This window comes from Sphaeramia orbicularis, chromosome 8 (genome assembly GCF_902148855.1).
Source record: "Sphaeramia orbicularis chromosome 8, fSphaOr1.1, whole genome shotgun sequence".
NCBI lineage: Eukaryota > Metazoa > Chordata > Actinopteri > Kurtiformes > Apogonidae > Sphaeramia > Sphaeramia orbicularis.
In genome coordinates, this window is record NC_043964.1 from 38,630,997 (window position 1) to 38,652,234 (window position 21,238).

Sequence of the window (21,238 nt, forward strand, 5' to 3'; positions counted from 1 at the left end):
TTACATTTTTTTTTTTTTACATTTTTTTTTTTTTTTTTTTTACATTTTTTTAAATTATTCAATTTTTTAAAAAATATTGTTATTATTATTATTATTGTTTTGTTTTGTTTTTTTGTTTTTTTCAGAAGAAAAATTTCAATCGCATTGTGTTTTTTCATGCCTAAAGAGGAATAAAAACACTCAGGAAAAAAATTGATTAAGGTTCTCATAATTCGTGCATGAAAGGGTTAAATCAATCCAAAATATAGGTGTGTAGGTGCAATCCTAAAATAAATGACATATTGTTTCCTCTGCGTTGCTGCAAAAGAACAAAGAGTATCAATATTTATTTTATATTTAATCATACAGGTAGCAGCAGCGTATTACTTGTTATTGTATTGTCCTCGTACGTATCCGGAACCTTTGAAGGGGGAAGACTTTAACGGTAGGACACAGTGTAAATATGGCTGATGTACCGGACAATGCACCTGAGCGTGAGTTTTTATATGTAACTTCAATACCACACTGCACATTTATGTCCAACATCCAGTCGTTTCACGTTTTATCTAATGTTATTATCGTCCTGTAGTCTGTACCGTAACGTTTTGGTACGTTAGCATGTTAGCTTAGCCTCCCTAGTGTTACCGTTACCTGATGTAACAACTATCCGTGAAGTTTTCTGTGTTTTTTTTTTTTTTATTCTTTTATAGTAAGAAACAGTGTCGTGTTTACTATCAGGAGTTACAGACTAATAATGGGTTCAGCAAAAGTAAACAGAAACCATTCGTACAATTGTTACTTACTAGATGTCAGTTTTCCTTTTCATCCATTAGGTTGAAATAATCAGATTGTTATTGTAAAAGATATGTCACTTTTTCTAGAACAGATAAAAGGAAACAAGTAAGGGTTATTGTTATTATTTATTTGTGTATTTGAGTGATAGATATGCTTAAACTTTTGCTGAGTCACAGTGATATTTGCAGTTTCTTCCCACCATGTTTGTGTTGTGGCGTGTTTCCTATTAGAGGTGATGGAAAGAGTCAGATGATAGTAACTCAGTGGTAGAAGTATTCACATCCTTTACTAAAATAAAATACTTAAGTAGTGAATATGACACTTAGAAACAAAGTGGACTTAAGTATAAAAAGTAAAAGTGAAGTAGTCTGTATTATTGTTTTAACGGATTTATTTTACTGCTGCATTAATGACCTAGAATTGTTTTTGTAGTGACATTCAAATGAATTTTAGTCTACATTCAAACTTTAAAAAATGATTTTGCATTTTGTAGTGAAAGTCAGGTGTTTTCCTATCTATTTTACTGACCATGTACATGTTCATAAAAGCTTGGGGTAAATTTGAAGGTTATTTGTTTTATCAAAACAGAGAATTTAGTAACTTTCAGCAAATTATATCATTAACTGAACATTAACAACACTTGTCTTCTATAATCAACTTTCATTTGTTGTATGGGTGTCTGCGTTGTTTATGGAGCCTCTGAACGTCCAAATAAGACACATTTGAAGGTGCTGAAAAAACGGAGAAACGGCATTTTACTTCAATTATTTACATGTTTTGATAGGATTAATGGGTCAAAAGTTATTTAACAATGTGGATCAGTAGATGTTTTTGGTCACCGGCAGCTGTTCAGGTCTTTGAGGGTTAATGTGTGTCTTCTGATTTTTTATTGTTGTATGTGTTGAAGGTTCAGCTTATTTGACCATCTTTATATGTGTTAATAGTAGGGCTGCACCATATTGGCAAAACTTGTGATATGCGATATGGGTGTACAGCATTGCGGTAATAATAATATTACAATATTTCTCCTTCACCTAAAGAAATATCAATTTCATCTACTAAGAAATGTTAAAATGAGCTAGTTGTTTGTATGCTGACTCTATTATTTACAGTTTAAGAAAAATACCTTACTACTACAATCAATTACACAATTCTGTCCAAGAACCTGGTGATGCTGCTACCATAGACCTTCAGACACAAACATAGTCAAATATTTTGTCATTTTATTCACATACAACACTGTGTAAATGACATGGGTGTATTTCATAATAACACAAGTGCCAGAGTACCGCCGTGTAAGAGCTTTTAAAAACACTTTTCCATTGCTTGCCTGGTTTGGTAAATGCTGCATATAAAAATAAAATATTTAAATGTAGTTGTTCAGGCTTTGCCCAAAGTTGTGGTCTGAAAATATTCACATCTTTTCAACATTAATAACATGTAAACTTGCATTCAGCCTGCAGCAATAGCATTACTTCAGTTTTTTTGCCTGAAAAGCTAGTATGTTAGAGTGGTAGAGAAAACCACTCTGGTACCCCATGGTGTGTAAAACAGAAAGTTAATGAAAAAAAAAAGAAAATGAATGATTGCACCTCTTTGTGATATGAATACTGTACACTCCGTTATCGCAACAACGATATTTTTTTGGTATATTATGCAACCCTAGTTAATAGTTTAATCTATGGCAATACTTACATTCTGTAAGAGCATCAAATATCCGTAGTGTTGCTGTCCTGCTTCATGAACCACATATCACATAAAAGGTCGACCTTTCATGACCTCTTAATAACAAGCCAAACTAATTCAAGAGGGATTTTGAAGACTTTATTTAGCATGATAAGTAGAACAATTTTATCAATCCAGAAAGGAACACATAGCTAGTGCTTCAGTTTATTGCAAATATTCACTGGTTTTCACTAGACAGAAAGAGGATGGAAAACTGATCTAGAATGTATATAAAACTGCTAGATAAATTAAGTGGAGTAAAGTGTACAGTTATCACTCCTGAAATGTGTTGGGATTAAAAAATAAAGGTACTTGTATACATTCCACCATTGTAATAAACAAATTAATCAGCAAAATTAAACTTATGTTATGATCAAAATTAAGTAAAATATCACCCGGTACTGATTGAATCTCAGAAAATGTATTGGTCTGCGAGCTGTTAATGATTCCCTGATAATGTGTTTATACTGTGTTTAGAGAATTCATGTTGACGTCTACATTATCCTTTCAGACTGCCCAGGCACACAAAGTGAACAAGCTGGGAAATCATCATCATGTCAGGGTTGTCCCAACCAGAAACTATGTGCCTCTGGAGCTACAAAGGCCCCCGACCCAGGTGAGATAGTCAAAACATTTTGGTATTCTGATCATCTGGGCAATCCGTCAGATACTTGTGGCATTCACCTGAAACCATAAAAGTTACGAGACTCTTAACAGCCTGACTGAGTGAATCTTTGTTTTGTCTGAATGATTAAGAAATCCATGGCAGAGGAACTTTATTAATCCCCAGGCGGAAATTAGCTTTTTTCATCAACTCAATTAAAAGAAATAAAGGAAAATAAACAAATATGAGCCATTATCAATCTATGAATCATCAGACTGAGGTGTAGAGTCTGATGCAGTGGACATGACAGATCTTCCATCAATCTCAGTCCTGCATCTTAATGAGGTAGTCACCCACTGTAGCTGCTCTTCTGGTTTGTCAGAATAAAATGAAGAGGATGATGTGGATTTTCTAAAATGTGCTTTATCATATTCAGTGTGTATATCTCCACCACAGTCCCCAGTGGTGGTGGATACAGTACAACCGACTGGTAAAACTTATGCAGCATCTCATTGCAGACATCAAAGCACCTGAGCCTCCTCAGGAAACACATTTCCTGTGAGAAATGATAGCAGAAAAGGCCTGTTTCTCCATCTCCTAGCCTTTAGGTTATCATTAGCTCTGCATCCACAATGTGGTGTCTTTAGTTCGATTGGAATATGGTGATGAATTCCAGAAGCTCCAGTAGGTCCTTTGAGTAAATCTTGTTGCAGACTTGTACATCATAAGTTTGACCAGTCACAAAAAAGATTTCATGTGCAAACATTGCAAAAATTTGACTGATAAAGTTTGCTGCCATTCCAGAAGGTGCATTAATCCAAAAAAAAATGCTTTTATTATTCATAGGTATATGTTAGAGTAATGAAAAACTACTTTGTGTCCCTGTTGTGGTCTTACTGATTAGTCTTACACAAGTGTCCTAATCTGTTGTAGTCTTTTTATGTCTTTTATTGTCATTGTTCTTTGTATCAAGAAGATGACAGTCCCATCTTAAATTGTCATCCTGTATGCTAATGTTATCATGTGTCTAATACACGTAGTAAGAGCCTGACTTAACAACTGTGGGTATAAAAGTGTTTTCCTTTTGGATGGTCAGCAGACATCTCTTCTCACACTCTGACTATCCTTCATTGATGTGTGACCTCTTACCTGTGCACAAATAAGGCCTTGAAATAAGCAAAGCATTTCTTCTTTCAGCACCTTGTCTCAGAGCGGCGGAACAGCTAATAACAGTTTTCCAAAATCTTAAATGTAGAGCTTTTATTGGCAGACAATTGGTACACAGAAATATTTTGGGTGCTTTATGCCCCAAAATGTAAGCAGCTTGGATTTGTGTGAATTTGTGACCATTCATTTTCCTTTTGGCTGTATTCCTTGAGGTTTTCCATGGGCGTGAAGTGGGCATTTAAAGTGATCCAACAGTGTTTTCATGACCCCCAAGGACCAAAACATACGTCATTAAAATACAATTCTAATAACTTAATTGTGTCTTCTCTCCTGCAGCCATAGCAGAGATTGGAGCAAAGCTGTCGACAGTCAAACATAAGATCCTTGTGCTGTCTGGTAAAGGAGGAGTGGGGAAGAGCACATTCAGCGCTCATCTGGCTCATGCACTGGCGAGTGACAGCACCAAGGAGGTAATGGTTCTGGATTAGAGAATGCTCAAACCACTGTGAGCCACTGTGTAAGATGCCCCAAAAGTTACTGTGCGCTGATGTCTATGCTCAGACACCACTGATTGGTATTTATCAGGTCTCATTCACCACAATGTAGAAGGTCTCTGACAATAGTGTTGTGATAGTTGAGATGACCATAACTATATGAAGATCTAATTTCTATTTCCGAAACAGCCATGTCCCAGTCTGATGTTCTGACCAACGTAAACTCAAAACTTGAGACAACAAAAAATGGTTAATAGTTTTTCTTCTTTGTGGTTTTATGGCTATATTTATGGATGTCACTTACTCAGTCTGCACTGGGTAAATTTACAGTATTACTGCAGCACAGAGCGAGAATAATTTTAGCAGTATAAAAATGTTTTGTTGTGTTTTTTTTTAAGTGAAAGAAATGGCTAAGAAACTAAGAAATAGCACAGAGAGAGCAACAAAATAGTAAACAAGTAGAAGATAAGAGCTCAAGTGCAGGGAATTAAACCAGAAACACTGAACAAGCTAAATTATACAAAAAGAAGATGTGTACAACTTATATAGTACAATGGTGTATGCCAGTATTATGCATTAAGAAAGGCATTGCATAAGAAAGCTATTGGACATTGAGAGTATATTGTAAACAACAAATTAAAAAAAACTAGTCCTGCTGATACTATAGTGGAGGAGAGTGTGATGGGGCATATATCATGTCATGTAATGCCCTATCATAACATCATATCATAACATATGTCATAGTAGGGCTGCACAATATTGGAAAAAACTGACACTGCGTTTTTTGTTTTTTTTTAACCCTGCGATATATATTACAATATGAAAAAATACTCAGAAGGATATAATAGCTGTGTGGTGCAGATGTAAATGGTCAAACAAATTAGTTTCGTTACCTCTTGTTGTGGCAACAGGTGCAAGGCACTGTTGACACAGAACACGTTTTTCAATATCATCCTTCTTGTATCTGAAATAATTCCAGATAACTGACGTTCCTTTTGTTTTTGGCACCAAGTCTACATTTACAGTGATTTTCTCTTGTTCGTTGCTCATTTTTCAATGTTGTTACCAGCGACTCACTCCAAACTGATTAAGAACAATTGTGATTGGTGGATCGCTGCGTGCAGTGTGTGTCAGGTACCCTTGAAATGAGATGAGAACACGTTGAGTTCATTCGCCTCCTACATTGCAGGACCTACGATGTGACTATTTCGCACACGCACATTGCAATGTCAATGCTCAAACGATATATTGTGCAGCTCTATATTTTATCATATAACGATGGATTAGATTTATGTACCGCTTTTCTATCAATGCATACTCAAAGTGTTTACAATAGATCCATTATTCATTCACTCTCACATTCACACTCTGGTGGTGGTAAACTATGTTTGTAGCCACAGCTGCCCTGGGGCAGGCTGAATCAAGCATGGCTGCCGAAATGCACCAACAGCCCCTCTGACCACCACCCAACATTCACATGCATTCATACACTGGAGTGACACTGGAGGTGGGTGAAGTGTCTTACCCAAGGAAGCAACGGCACATGACTAGGACAGAGCTGCCTAGATTTGAACCGCCAACCCTTCAGTTATTGGACGACCTGCTCTACCTCCTGAGCCATGGCTGATATATCATGTCGTATCATATATTATATCATATTGTAATGCCCATGCCATGTCTCTGATCTTGTCTCTGTCTTTATACACTTGTGCCTAGATCATGTCTTAGTGTAGTTGGTCTTGATTACACACTGACAATAAAATCAAATGTGTCCAGACTTGTTATCAGGGCCGTGTGGGGCATTTCCAACATCTGCTGTTGGAAGTACTGCAGTGCACAGTAACTTTTAAGGCATTCTGTTTTTATTTCCTCCAAATATTCACAGAATACACTGCACTACATAGTAAAGATTCTCTCTGCTCTTAGGTTGCGCTGTTGGATGTAGACATCTGCGGTCCATCCATTCCTCGAATCATGGGCTTGGAGGGAGAACAAGTGAGTTGTGGCCGTAAAGTTCACATCATTGCCCAAATAATATGATCAATAACTTGTACAAACATACCATATCTGTTTTCCTTCATTTGACAGAGGCCTGCAGTAGAGCCAGACCTTTATTTGTAATGCCCATTTTCATCAGGTTTTATTCGCCCTCATATGCGATGTTATAATTACGGCGGTGCACCTTTTTGCCAACGCTTCTTTAACCCTTTCAAAATAAGAGCCCTGTAGTATTTCAGTGGGTAGAAACCACTCATTCCGTAATAGAGCTTTTACTGTGTAAACGTTGTCCTCCTTTCTCACTTATGTTTGTCCAAATGAGAGTTCTGCTGAAAAAGTAAAACACAGATACACTAACTTAAACCAGACAAGTACGCTTCAGATGACAGCTATGAAGTGTTGAAATTAGCTGGATTTTGTTGGTGAAAGTATAAATTAAATATATTGAAGTCGGCTAAAATTTACTTAGGGGGTCAAATGAGTGGCCATTTTTGTCAAAAAAAAAACAGTTGTAAGAAATGCATAGAACTGTGTTGAAATAATGCTAATACATTTGTGCACAGACTACTGATATTATTTGACAGTAGAAGCTATATTTTCAGAAATATTGGATTTTGAATAGCACGTGTATGTGAAAACTTTTGCTGGTGGACGGACGTGACATTACCCATGATGATCTGGTCAGTACGAGTACTTTATTAGTAATAAACTTATATACTTACTATTGCTAATTCTCCTCTTATTCATAAATGTTAGTATTGTGGATCTAAAACAATAACAGCTGACACAAAAACACAAAATGTGGCAGTGGACGGATGTGACATGGTTGTTACAGATCCCATCATACTGATGCTCGGCAGCCATGTCACCGTTTCCACAAATGATCCCTGTGCAAAAACTAGGATCATAATTATTTATTGTATAGTTTATCATCATACTAAAGAGTAAATAACAATATAGAATTGTTATTTCTTTATAAAAAGGCTTATTATTAGAAAACTGTTTATTTAAAAAGTGACGTGTGACATTCTTCATGTATGTATTGGCGTAACATAAACAGGATGGATCAGCATGATACTCCATATTGCAACCTGTAAAAATAAAACGTGATATGTAGGATATAATCTTGTAAGAAAAACTGGGGAATCTAAAATAATAGAATATTTGTTTTTCAGGTAAATTCAGTTCAAATATAACTTGGCCATTTGTGACATGAAAATATAGCATTAATTGTGATGAAATTGGACATTTTTGACCTGAAAACACAGTTCATATGACCATCAACAACCAGCAACATAACTGAAATCCTGTAAATTTGCATAACTTACATTTACCAACACAAAGTTCCTTTGGGGATTCACTTATATTGATTTCTTATGCACAAAGACATAAATAAGACCTCTAAGCAAATTTTAGCCGAAGTGAAAATTGTGCTTAACTGGGTGCACATTACTTGACAGGCCCTAGAAGTTTATCCAGATAATTTTTTTTTTTTTAATCATATTGCTGCCTTTATTCGAGGATTGACTTTTAGTTGTTTGTGTCCATGTGTTCCCTGGCTATTTTTAGATACCCAGCTTGTAATTGACTCATGTTTTGTTTTTTGTTTTTTTGAGGAAGTACTGTATCACATTAATACCACAAACCACTCAGATGGTGGATGTCCAGTTTTATTCATTTTAGTGGAAGAGTGTGAGGGATGTCTTTTTTTTTTAGTCTGACAAGCTGATATTGTAAATAAGATAATGTTTTTAATATCTTGTGGAAATAAAGGTTAAAATAAGTCTGATTTTTTTTGTGCACAGGTTCACCAGAGTGGTTCAGGCTGGTCTCCTGTGGTGAGTAAATTCTGCTGAAATTTTAAAGGTTTTAATTCTCTGAGGTCAATGTATGTTAAGTATGTTTTTTTTTTTTTTTCTATGTGTATGTTGCAGTATGTAGACGACAACCTGGCAGTGATGTCTATAGGCTTCCTGCTCAGTAGCCTTGATGATGCTGTGATCTGGAGAGGACCCAAGAAGAACGGTACTTTAATGTTTCTACTATTTTATTTTGTCCAAACCTTAACAGGAAGCTACAACCTATATGGTGTCTGTTTCCAATCAGGGATGATCAAGCAGTTTTTGAGGGACGTTGACTGGGGGGATCTGGATTACCTCATCGTGGACACGCCCCCTGGCACATCCGATGAACACCTGTCTATTGTGCAGTACCTGAGCTCCACCCACGTGGACGGAGCTGTCATTATCACCACACCACAGGTAATACACCAATAATTACAGCGGTAAGCTACACTATTTAATGTCTGTAAGCATCTCTGTAGAGCAGGGGTCTTAAACATGTGGCCTGAGGCCAAAACTGACCCGCCAAATGGTCCAATCTGGCCCACAGGATGAATGTGGGAAGTTACACTGAAGATATGAACAATCAAGGGTGTCAAACTCATTTTAGTTCAGGGGCCACATTCACTCCAATATGATCTCAAGTGGCCCGGACCAGTAAAATATTATCAGTGACAAAAGTAAAATTACATTATGATAATGTTTACACGTTTCCTTAAAAATCTGAATAATGTGAACATCTTGAAATGTCTTAAGAAAAACAAGTGTAGTTTTAATAATATTCTGCCTCAGTTTATTATTTACGCATGTGCATAAAACTCATTGCAATTACAAATACACAAAACATTTACTAACAGGTATAATATTGATAAAATTGTATTTACCTTTCTCAATACATTTCACATTGTTCATATTTGTTCAGGTTATTCACATTTTTGTGAAAGGATAGTTTGTTAATGTAAACATTTTCATGTAATTTTACTTTTTAGACTAAAACAAAGATAAAATTTGGAGTTGTCATTATTTATAGGTTATTATGATTTATTATGATTATTTTTCTGGTCTGACCCAATTGAGATCTAACTGGTCTATATGTGTCTGTATGGAACCTGAATTGAAATGAGTTTGACACTATTGATTGTTAATATCTCAAGTGTAATTTTTGCATTTCACACATTCATCCTACAGGCCGGATTGGACCCTTTGGTGGGCCGGATTTGGCCCCTGGGCTGCATGTTTGACACCTGTGATCTAAAGTAAAATAATAGCATAATAACCTATAAATAGTGACAGCTCCATGTTTTTTAGGGTCAACTGGACTCGGGTTGCTCTTTTGAGGCAAAACTAATCCAGTTGAACCTCGAAGAGCTACTAAGAAGAGCAATGACTTGGGCAAATGAGAAGTTGAATGAGAAATTTTGCTTATTAAAGTTCCAAACTCCAAATTTTTTAACAATATTATGCTTGTTACCAAAGGTTTGCGTAACATTGTGCATAATGCACATGTATAAATGATAAGTTGAGGCATGATATTGTTAAAACCACACTTATTTTTGTTACAAATTTCTGTTTTTTTTTTCCAGGTTATTCACATGTTTTTTGTTAAAGGATAGTTTGTATTTGTAAATATTTTCATAACTGAATGTTTTTTATTGCTCTAAAACAAAGAGAAAAAGTTGTCATTATTTATAGGTTATGATGCTGTTACTTTACTGGTCCGGCCCACTTGATTTCCAATTGGACTGAATGCAGCCCCTGGAAGAAATGAGTTTGACACCCCGCTGTAGAGGGAAACTCCACCCTGTTAACGTTATAGGGGTGTACTGCAGGGAATTTTCTATATTTCCCAGTATTCAGTTTTCCCCCCACAGAACACTCATGGACAGAGTAATTATGATACTGATACAGAAAGACAGTTGACCGTTATATAGAATAGAAACACATTACTCACAATGAGATATTGCCACGGCATTGTTTCCTGTTGACACAACCAACACCAAAACTTTGATTTTATCACAAGTATTACAAATTAGGTTTGATTCAAATGCACGTGAAGCCGCACAGGAAACTAAACCATAATGAAGGACCGCCCTTAGCTGCAAGTCATGAGGGGTTTCTTCCAAGTGGAAACTCCCCACTTTACCCCACTGTTGCAATAACGGTCACCCACACTATTTGTTTGGGTTTTTTATGTTTTATCAGGGTGGGCTACAGAGGAAAGTAATTCTGGTAAATGCAAGTATGGGGGTGGTTATGCAACATGCAAAACTAAATCACCAAGTACATGTTAATCCCAGGTTTAACTGAAGCAATTTCTCATAATATTTTATGTTAAAACAGTAAAGAACAAGTTAAAATTATCAACAGATAGTGAAAAACCACTATGATATTATGTCAAAGATTTCAGTATAGCGTGTTGTGTTGCAGTTAGCATAATAACCACTTATCCCTAGAGGCACAGTGATAATAATACATATGTGGTTGATGCTATATTAGATTCAACGAAGTGAAGTTCAACTCTGCTACTTGTCTACTGTAGATTAATGTTCTGCTGCTACTTTAAATATGAGCTAATATAGCTACTGCGCTAATAAGCCAGTAGCAATTAACATCTGACTTTAAAGCGCTTCACTTTATACACACAGAGGCATTTATTTTTTTCTTCAGGATGCAATATGTCTGTTATTATTATTATTATTATTATTATTATTATTATTATTATTATTAACATTTTAAAGGGGTGGGATTAAAGTTCATAGTCCCTCCCACTCCTTTTCGAATATGCATATTAAATTATTACAAGTTGTTATAAGTTTTCATGTTTTCTTGAAATCTGTTTTTACTTCTAGCCACTAGTGTACGACTGTTTTGTTTATTTTTATTGCATATTGATGCTGTCAGATGGAAACCTCTTAATGTCCAAAAGGGTATTTTTCTGGAAACTAGAAAAATAATGTATATTCTGAATAAATGAATGAAGTTAAGAGATGTAGTCAAAAGCTGTTTTCAACCCTTTTCATTGGTTAAATATTTCTAAAACCATCAGGTCAAAGTGAAGACTGCACAATAGAATCGTTTTGTGACTAAAAAAAAAAGACCAAAAATGGACTTGCGAGGTTTCCGCCCGAAAGTGATGATATTCAGAATAAATTGAAACTAACTAACTTAATATATGGTTTTGCTGTGGTGATTTTCTTGCTACCATTTTCATTCTATCTGTGATTTGATTGCTTCAAACCCATCCGAACCCTTTGACTAGCCTGGCACACAGGACCTATTGTCTAGAATATTTCCATCGTCCAACAACAGGATTATCATTCTTCACCATTTCCTTTATCTGTCTGTCATCCCTTTAAAAATCCCTATTGTGATGTGATAAAACAACAACATCCAGGCTGCAACTACACCCTGAAAATGACAAGTTTTGACAGACGTGCATCTTTTTAAGTGGTTTTAAATGTTGTCTTCTTCTGTAGGGATTTACTCAATTTAATCTCACTATACGCTTCCTCATGAGCACATACTTCTCTCCTGACACTATTTTGCAGCTGCTTTGTGCAGCATCCTGTACTCAGTGCTGCCCGTGAACTAGCAAAATAACTTCCTCCACTATTTCAGAACAATAGTGCTAATTAGTGTAGACATGAGGTGTTGTCTGGCTATGCGAGACTACTATTTGACTAAAACAATCCTCTTCTCTGAAACTACTGGTTTGATTCATTTCAGATTTTATATGTTGCTTCCTTGGGACAATGTCTATAAAGTTTATTCCCAGTTTTTAGAAGTTTTGATTTCTGACGAATATTTGGATTATTAAACATTTGCCTTTGCTTATAATGGGCCATGTTTTGATGTCTTATAACATTGAAATGGTTAGAGATATCAATATAGTCCAGGGTTTCTGTGGGTCATTAAAAAGCATTGAAAGTCTTTAAATAGATTTTGTGAAAATTAAGGCCTGAAATGTTATTAAAAAGCATTCAATTCTATGTCCAGAGGCATCAAAAATTAAATATACTTGATGGAAAAAAGCATTGTTTTTCATGATTATTTTGATTTTGATTGCATAAACGTTTAATAATTTTGATCGGAAGTATAGTGTGATGATTGACAGGCGGAACCCTTTAACTGACTATTGTTTATGGCTGATGCACAAAGTCATAGCACCGGATGCTTGGAATCCAATGTCCTGTGTGTGTGCTCATACTGTGGCAAAAGAGCAGAGGGAATATTAGCAAATGTCGGAAAAATGCAAGTTTCAGTAGAAGGTTAAAGTCCGTTGATGGTAAACCTTTATTTATGTATATATATATATATATATATATATATATATATATATATATATATATATATATATATATATATATATATATATATGTATATAGTATCTCTTAGTATCTCTAGTACCACTTATTATCTCTAGAAGCACAGTGATAATAATACATCTGTGGTTAGTGCTATATTAGATTCAACAAAGCGAAGCTCTACTCTGCTACATGTCTATTGTTGATTAATGTGCTACTGCTACTTTTAATATGAGCTAATATAGCTACATGTGCTAATAAGCCAGTAGCAATTAACATCTGACTTTAAAGCACCTCATTTTATGTGGTAGCAAAAACAATACACACAGAGGCATTTATTTTTTTCTTCAGGATGTAAAATGTCTATTATTATTATTATTATTATTATTATTATTATTATTATTATTATTATTATTATTATTATTATAACTGTATCTGCAATTGGACATGGGCATTAAATTTGTTTAAAGTGGCATTAAAAAGCATTAAATTAGATTTACTGATACCTGCAGGAACCCTGTAGTTACTATTGAGCACTGATAGGAAGTCATATATGGACTTTGATTAAATTAGTTGAGTTCTCCTCCAGTGAAAGTACCACCCACGTCTATTGGGAGATTGATCTCATACATCAAGACCACAGGACTCTGAACCTGACAACCTCACAAATTCAACTTGTTATTGATTCTTGATGGAATATTCCGTGTGCGACAGGGACACTGGTCCTATTTTAGTGTAATTCAAGTTGGAGTGTGTGCATTAGCAGATTCCACCTTTTAATTTTATGTTGTATAAAATGCCCTCACAACATGTTTGCCAACAGAGGATGCTATTTAACTGCAAATCTATAAAAAGTCTAGAGTGACTGCACTATGACTTCACTTGGCGTTACAGCAACATGTAGTCACACCACACACACCTGCCAGTTAAACACCTGCCACCCAGATAAACAAAATAAGATGAATAAATGAATAGAAACAAGCACCCAGTCAAAGAAATTATTGAATTTTTCTTTCACTCACATACATAACATGAAGTTGTGTTTTTATAAATGCATAAAACTGCATTCACATCGTTAAAGGTCAGTTTCACCGCACATTCTTTCATACCTGTTCTGATAAAGTGATATCTGGTTTTACAAGGACACACACCTTTTCCAGCAAATAGGTGTGTATGCTATTACCGGCTCCAAAATGTCTGCTGCAATGGTAAGAGATTGTATCCTTTAGTCATCGAGTACATAGAGTGTATACAAACACACACTTCTGTGGTTGTATATTGGCAGATTCAACATGTTAACACTGGAAATCTGTTTGCAGCCATATGAGAGCTTTAACCTCCTAAGACCACGGACATGTCAGCAAAGTACGAGCATTTTTTTGGTTTTTATTAAATAAGTGCCTATATTGGAAACATCATGATGCAACAGTTTTTTCAGATGCAGTTTTTACATTTTTTATGGAATGTCCTTTGTGATGGACAGTTTTCTTTTCTTTGTTTTTGTTGTTTTGTTTTTTTTTTTGTATGAAGTTGTGAAACTCTTGTCCATAGATGTGGACAGTGGGTCTTAGGAGGTTAAGTTAAGAGAGTTGGGTGGTAGTAGTATTAGATCTGGTGGCTTGTTACCGTGCATAAACAAACAATTCAGCTGACAACATCGGAATGTATTGTCTCTGTACAGGGTATTTTTATGGTTGTAAAATTCACCGATCCGTGTGAACATTTCCTGATTCTTACTTTGTGGCCTGGCTGGTTGAAGTCAGACAGCAGTAGAATCAATTCCTCATTCCTCCAGCTTTCACTTAACTACACAGGCAACAAAGGTGGGAAATACCCTACCGGTCTGAGAATATTTACAAAACTCTGGTGTAAAAGAACGACAACATTCTCACACTCTATTCCTGCTGATTTGCTCTTCTCAAAGCAACCATCACACACAGTTGTGATAAAAACAAAAAGGATCATAGAATAGGAACTACAGTGTTTCTCTATTGCTGTTCTTCATTTTTGTTGTTGTCTGTTTCCTCCTCGTCTCTTTCGTTCTTTGTTTCACCCCTATCTCCCTCCAATCTTTCTTTGCCCCTCTGTTTCCGGTTCTCTCTTTCTAGGAGGTATCGCTGCAGGATGTACGTAAAGAGATCAGATTCTGTCAGAAGGTCAAGCTCCCTATCATCGGAGTGGTGGAGAACATGAGTGGATTTGTCTGCCCCAACTGCAAGGTCACTGATGCATACACTAACGCAAAGACACCATGCTTCATTAAGTTGGAATACATTTTTATAACGTATTTTCTTGAAATGACTGTGACTGTGTGATTTATTGTTGATAGATAAAGTCTAACTGGAACTCGAATCATTACAGCAGGTCAGAGGTGATTACTGATGTGTATAAATAGGAATAAAAAGAGGACTGTGTCTGAAAACAATATTATTCCAACAAAAATGGGCAACAGTGCATAAGTCAAACACAGACAGACTGATGTTCATATAGGATGAATTACTGATGGACTGAACCACACTGAGTAGTTTGTGGTGCCTCAGGAATTATGAAACAGAGCACATTAAGTAGTAGTTATTAAATGGGTGATATTTTGCTTTTTTAAATGGAGTTATACATTCGAAAACATTTCCCTGTGGTCTACATAAACTGTAAATGCTATGCTTGGGTCTGAATTCTTCATGAATTCAACTCCACAGATCCATCTTTAATCCTATTTCTGAGTAACGACACCAGAAAGGTGGTTTTGAGCGCTGGCCCTTTAAATGCAAATGAGCCACTTAACGCCCCACTGCCTCCAGGTGGTTGGTTGTGCTGCTCTGTCCCGTTCAATCACTTGTGTTCCTTAATACAACCAACAACTGAACATTTTAGGTAAACAGCTCGAAGTTTGGACATATTTTCAGTTTTTGCTACAACCGCTGCTGCTGATAAACAATTATGTCGTACTCGGAGAAATTTTCATCTGAAGTCTTGACCTTATATGTGCAAATGTCGTGACATAGCTAGTTATAGACGTAACAAATCAAGAAGAAATTAAAACAGGTTGTAGAAATTCACTCGATTTTTGCCGAAATAAATATAAAGATAGCTTTGTAGCAGCTGGAGGGTTCAAATTCAAACTTTTCGAACTATCAGGGTCCAAATACACAAATAAATGTACCAAAGACTAATAAAAGTGGGTTTAGCAAAATATGACCGCTTAAAGGGTTTTAAACTGCACTGACATTCATTGTTATCTTTATTATTATGTTCCTGTATTCTTTCATCCCACAAAATACTCAGTAAATATCCTTTGGTCTTGCATCCATCCAAGTCAAGTTGATCAATTTCTTATTATACAAAGGCTCATTTGCATTATTTTCATAAATGTGATTAGTAGAATGACACAACGGTCACAACCCAAGGTTAAAAATGAAATTAGACCAAGCAGGTGGGTTTATGTTTTCAAGAGTAGAAGCTCTGGGGAAATACACAGCCTGTTGTTTTGACACTTGAGTTTTCAAAGTGTCAAACAGTGATGCTAGCTGTTTCCTCTCTTAACCCTGAACTACTGTCAATATTAGGGTAGTGTCCATAACATCACCAGTTTTTTGTTCACTCACCGATTGGTCTTGAGTTATTGTGGCATTGTCTTCATTAGCAATTTCTTCAAACTAACAACAAAACTACTGGTCAGATTAATTTAAAATTTTATACGTAGCTTTCCTGGGACAATGTCTACAAATTCTGTTCAAAGTTTTGAGAAATTTAGATTTTCGAATTTTTGCCGAATTTTTGAAATACACTGAACAAAAATATCAACACACGAAGAAATATTTTGATTTATTTTTATGTAATAATCACCTGTTTATTGTTCGCTCACTGATTGGTCTAGAGCTATTGTGGTGTCGTCTTCGTTAGCAATTTCTTCAAACAACAACAAAACTAACAACAAAACTACTGGTCAGATTAATTTAAAATTTTATATGTAGCTTTCCTGGGACAATGTCTACAAAGTCTGTTCAAAGTTTTGAGAAATTTAGATTTTAGAATTTTTGACGAATTTTTGAAATACACTGAACAAAAATATAAACACACAAAGAAATATTTTGATTTATTTTTATATAATAAAATAGAATATATAGCTAACAATAACAGCATATTTTCCTTAACACATGGACTTTAATTTGCGAGCATTACTGGCAGTTAAAAAGAAATAGTCCAGGAGTTATGGCATCAAGAACACAATAGGTGTCAACGATCCAAGTTCACAGACATTAATAACGGGTGTGTCCACCGACCGATGTGACGACGGGCAGTCTAATCAGCAGTTCTGGTTGCTGATCGGAGCTGATCACACAGGTGCTGGAGCCGCATGTGCCGGTCCTGAGCGGGGGTGGTAACACGTGGCCAGCGGGCATGTGGACGGTTCACAGTGCTACCAGTGTCTCTGAAGCGTGTTCTCAGGCGGCTGACAGATTCAGTTGTGCTGCCACTGCTGTAACAGGCAACCCAGCATTAAGCATGCCAATGGCACGCGCCTTCATTATTTGTGACATCTGTGGCATGTTGACAAGTGACGAAAGTGCACTGTTTGGTGTGCCCTTTTATTGCCTAGACTGTAAGGAGTGTCTGTACTGGTCATACAGATTGACCACCACTCTGTCATACTCCATGACTCTCATGGGTGGAAAAACGCAACCTTTGAGTATACTCACTGGGAGTAGCCAAGTGAAATGTGACCACTATATTTGAGCAAAACAAATCTATCAATTCACAAATAAATCATGAATCTGAGCATGTTTCATGAAAATCCATTTTAAGTCACCATTTTATTTTCGTGCGTTTGTATTTTTGTCCATTGTATTACAAATTTGCCTTATAATGGGCCATATTTTTTGGCTTATACCATGGAAATGGTTACAGATATCAGTATAGTTATTGTTGAGCACTGATAGGAAGTCAAATGTGGACTTTCATTTGCGTCCATGACCCTTGACCTTGGATGACGTTGGGGGTCAAAGTCAAGGTCACCAATGTCTAGATTTCAATCATCTTTTCTAAAACTACTAGTCGGAATAATAAAAAAAAAAAAAAAATGCAGCTTCCTTGTGACAATGTCTATAAAGTCTGTTCACTGTTTTGAGAAATTTTGATTTTACAGTTTTATCATGAATTTTGGAAGTATTACAAATTTGCCTTTACTTATAATGGGCCATATTTTGATGGCTTATAACATAGAAATGGTTACAGATATCAACATAGTTACTATTGAGCACTGATAGGAAGTCATATGTGGACTTTCATTTGGGTCCATGACCTTTGACCTTGAATGACGTTGAGGGGTCAAACTCAAGGTCACCAATGTCTAGATTTCAATCGTCTTCTCTCAAACTACTTGTCGGATTAATAAAAAAAATGCAGCTCCCTTGTGACAATTTCTATAAAGTGTGTTCACAGTTTTGAGATAGTTTGATTTTACAGTTTTTTTCATGAATTTTTGAAGTATTACAAATTTGCCTTTACTTATAATGGGCCCTATTTTGATGGCTTATAACATGGAAATGGTTACAGATGTCAATATAGTTATTATGGAGCACTGATAGGAATTCATATATGGACTTTTATTTAATTAGTTGAGTTCTCCTTCAGTGGAAGTACCGCCCACTTCTATTGGGAGATTGATCTCCTGCATCAAGGCCACAGGACTCTGACAATAGTGGCAGAACCTGACAACTTCACAAATTCAACTTGTTATTGATAATTGCTAGAACATGCCGGTGAGCGACAGGGCCGTTGGTCCTATTTTTTTGTCTTCCACATCTTGAACTATTCTTATTGCTGAAATCACAAGCATAACTTCATCTCTTTCTTTGTCTTGTAGAACACCTCACAGATTTTTCCTCCCACAAGCGGTGGCGCTGAGAAAATGTGTGCTGATCTAAATTTACCGCTGTTAGGAAAAGTACCGCTAGACCCCAGAATAGCACAGAGCTGCGACGAGGGCAGGTCTTTCCTCAACGTAGTACCCGACTCCCCTGCTGCTAAAGCCTACAAAAGTATTGTGCAGAGTGAGTTTTTACAGCCGTCCACCACACACCCACATGTACCATTACCCTCCTGTTGTACCTCTGTTGTAATATTGTACAATAGAATAACTTTGTCATTGCAACAGTTACAACGAAATTTAAAGGTGCCATCCAATCTGTACATCATACATAAAACCTGCCATAAATATACAAATAAAACCAGCTAAAATAAATAAGTTTTGGGTAAAAAAAAAAACAAAACACAGTGTTCGTACAGGTGCTTGAAATCCTTGAAATTGCTTGAATTTCAATGTTGCGTTTTCAAGGTCTGAAAAGTGCTTGAATTGTAATTTAAGTGCTTGAAAGTGCTTGCAGTTCTAACTCTGTGAAGTTATTTATTTATTTATTCTTTCTTTCTCTCTTTCTTTCTTTCTTTCTAAATATTAACTGCCAGGTTAGATGCCAAGCCAAGTTAGAGGCCATGTTTTTATATTTATTGCTATTTTATTAGTTGCACTTTAGTAAGGGCATCCTGATTTCATTGTAACTTGGAGTACAATGACAATAACACCTATTCTATTCTATTCTATTCTATTCTAAGCCAAAGCTACTTACAGAGAGATGATACATTTTGAAAATAAAACTTTGTCAGAAAAGAAAATTACCAGGGGCTCTCAGGTCAACTCCACGTACATTTTTATCTGAATCTTTGTCTCGTTGTGTCTGAAGAACGTCAAGTGGCTTTCCTTTTTTTTGGATAAAACTTTGTGTTCTTTAATTTCTAAAGTTTTTGCAGTAATGAAACATCATTTTAGATGTTTATACCATAATGTAATGGACATCATTGTGATAAAAAGTGGGGAAAAAAACAATCATGAGGATATGTTTTCCTGTAGATGTGTATTTTACCCCAGTGATAAGGGGCTGTGCTGGATAAATTTAAAAATGACACTTAAAGTGCTTGAATTTGAAAAGGTAGTACGATCCCTGCAGATTGGTAGAAGGTTGCTGTTACATTATTGATTAAGGAAGTGAAACGCATGCACAGACGTATTTCGATTTCCAGCTAAGTCCTTTATTATTTTCTGATGATTACGTAGTTTAGTTGACGGGCTGATTCCTGATTAAATGTAACGAAAGAAGAAGTGGGCATCTTATAAATGGGAAGCTAAAAAGCTAAAGGGGAAGAAGAAGAGTTGTATTGAAATGTGATTAAAGTGTATGATTTCAGATTAAAGCTGAAAGATCAGATGTGAGCTGTGTAACTGATAGTAACAACTGCACAAACCTAGTATATTGACAGGCATCTTGCCAATATCATCACATCCACTTCCTCTTTTACTCCATCAGGTATCCATGACTATTGCTCCCACCGTGAATCTGAGGAGCACAACGCCACATGAAGCTGCTCTGATAACAGCCGCAGGAACACAAGGATGTCGGAGAGTTTGTTAAACGCGAAAACGCACTGAGAAAAGACCAAACCATTAAAATTGTCTCCACATCTGGCCTGATGTGGACAGAATGTGAAGTGCAGTGACTCCTCTGGGTTTATTCTGCAAGGAGACGATGTGACGACAATGACCAAACCTCCTGAGGCCGATTCTGAGCATCAGAGCTTACAAGAATATGAAACTAAGAGATAATATACCCAGAGCGTTAATTTAGTGATGTATTTTGTACTTCAACTTGACTGTCAAATATGTAAAGGAATAAAGTATTTGATATCTAAATTTTTTGAGCTAGTCTTCTTAATGTCAGAATGCTTATCCAGGTTTTTTCTGTGTTGTAATAATTTCTCTTGGAAATGGAATGTGTCACATATAAGTTGGTTTTCCGAGAAACTAAATCTCCTTTTCATTATAAAAATGTGTAATCTTGTCCTTGTATGTACTCCGGGTTGCGTGGTCTTAGTTCCTCTGGGGTTCACTGAAAAACACATGTGAAACTGGATTTGCATCTTCCTAACAGACCAAGCAACAGCAGCCACTGCCACCAAGACGGTGTGTTTAATAAACATTTCACTTCCTACGTAGATCCTGTTTTTGTTCAGTAACTCTTATGACCAGATGTAACCTCAGATACTCTATAGGTTGTCTCCCACGTGCATGACTCTAAGGATTAAAATGCCTGTTTTCAATAAACAACTGGCCATTTTATTAGGTACACCTGTTCAACTGCTTGTCTAACAGGCTGATCACACAGTAGCAACTTGGTGCATTTAGGCATGTGGCTGTGGTCAAGATGATCTGATGAAGGTCAAATCAAACATCAGAATGAGGAGAAAAAAGGTGATTTCAGTAGGTTTGAATGTGGCCAGGTG

The 21,238-nt window shown here is 36.1% G+C and overlaps 1 protein-coding gene across 1 annotated transcript; it reads left to right on the forward strand.

Moving 5' to 3' along the window:
• Positions 1-353: 353 nt before the first annotated feature.
• nubp1 (nucleotide binding protein 1 (MinD homolog, E. coli)) lies at positions 354-20,658 on the forward strand. The gene is made up of 10 exons (XM_030141689.1): positions 354-473; positions 3,011-3,115; positions 4,607-4,740; positions 6,691-6,759; positions 8,568-8,600; positions 8,697-8,787; positions 8,869-9,023; positions 15,016-15,126; positions 18,771-18,957; positions 20,266-20,658. The coding sequence occupies exons 1-10, from the start codon at positions 443-445 to the stop codon at positions 20,316-20,318; spliced, it is 969 nt and encodes a 322-aa protein (XP_029997549.1). The 5' UTR covers positions 354-442; the 3' UTR covers positions 20,319-20,658.
• Positions 20,659-21,238: the final 580 nt, after the last annotated feature.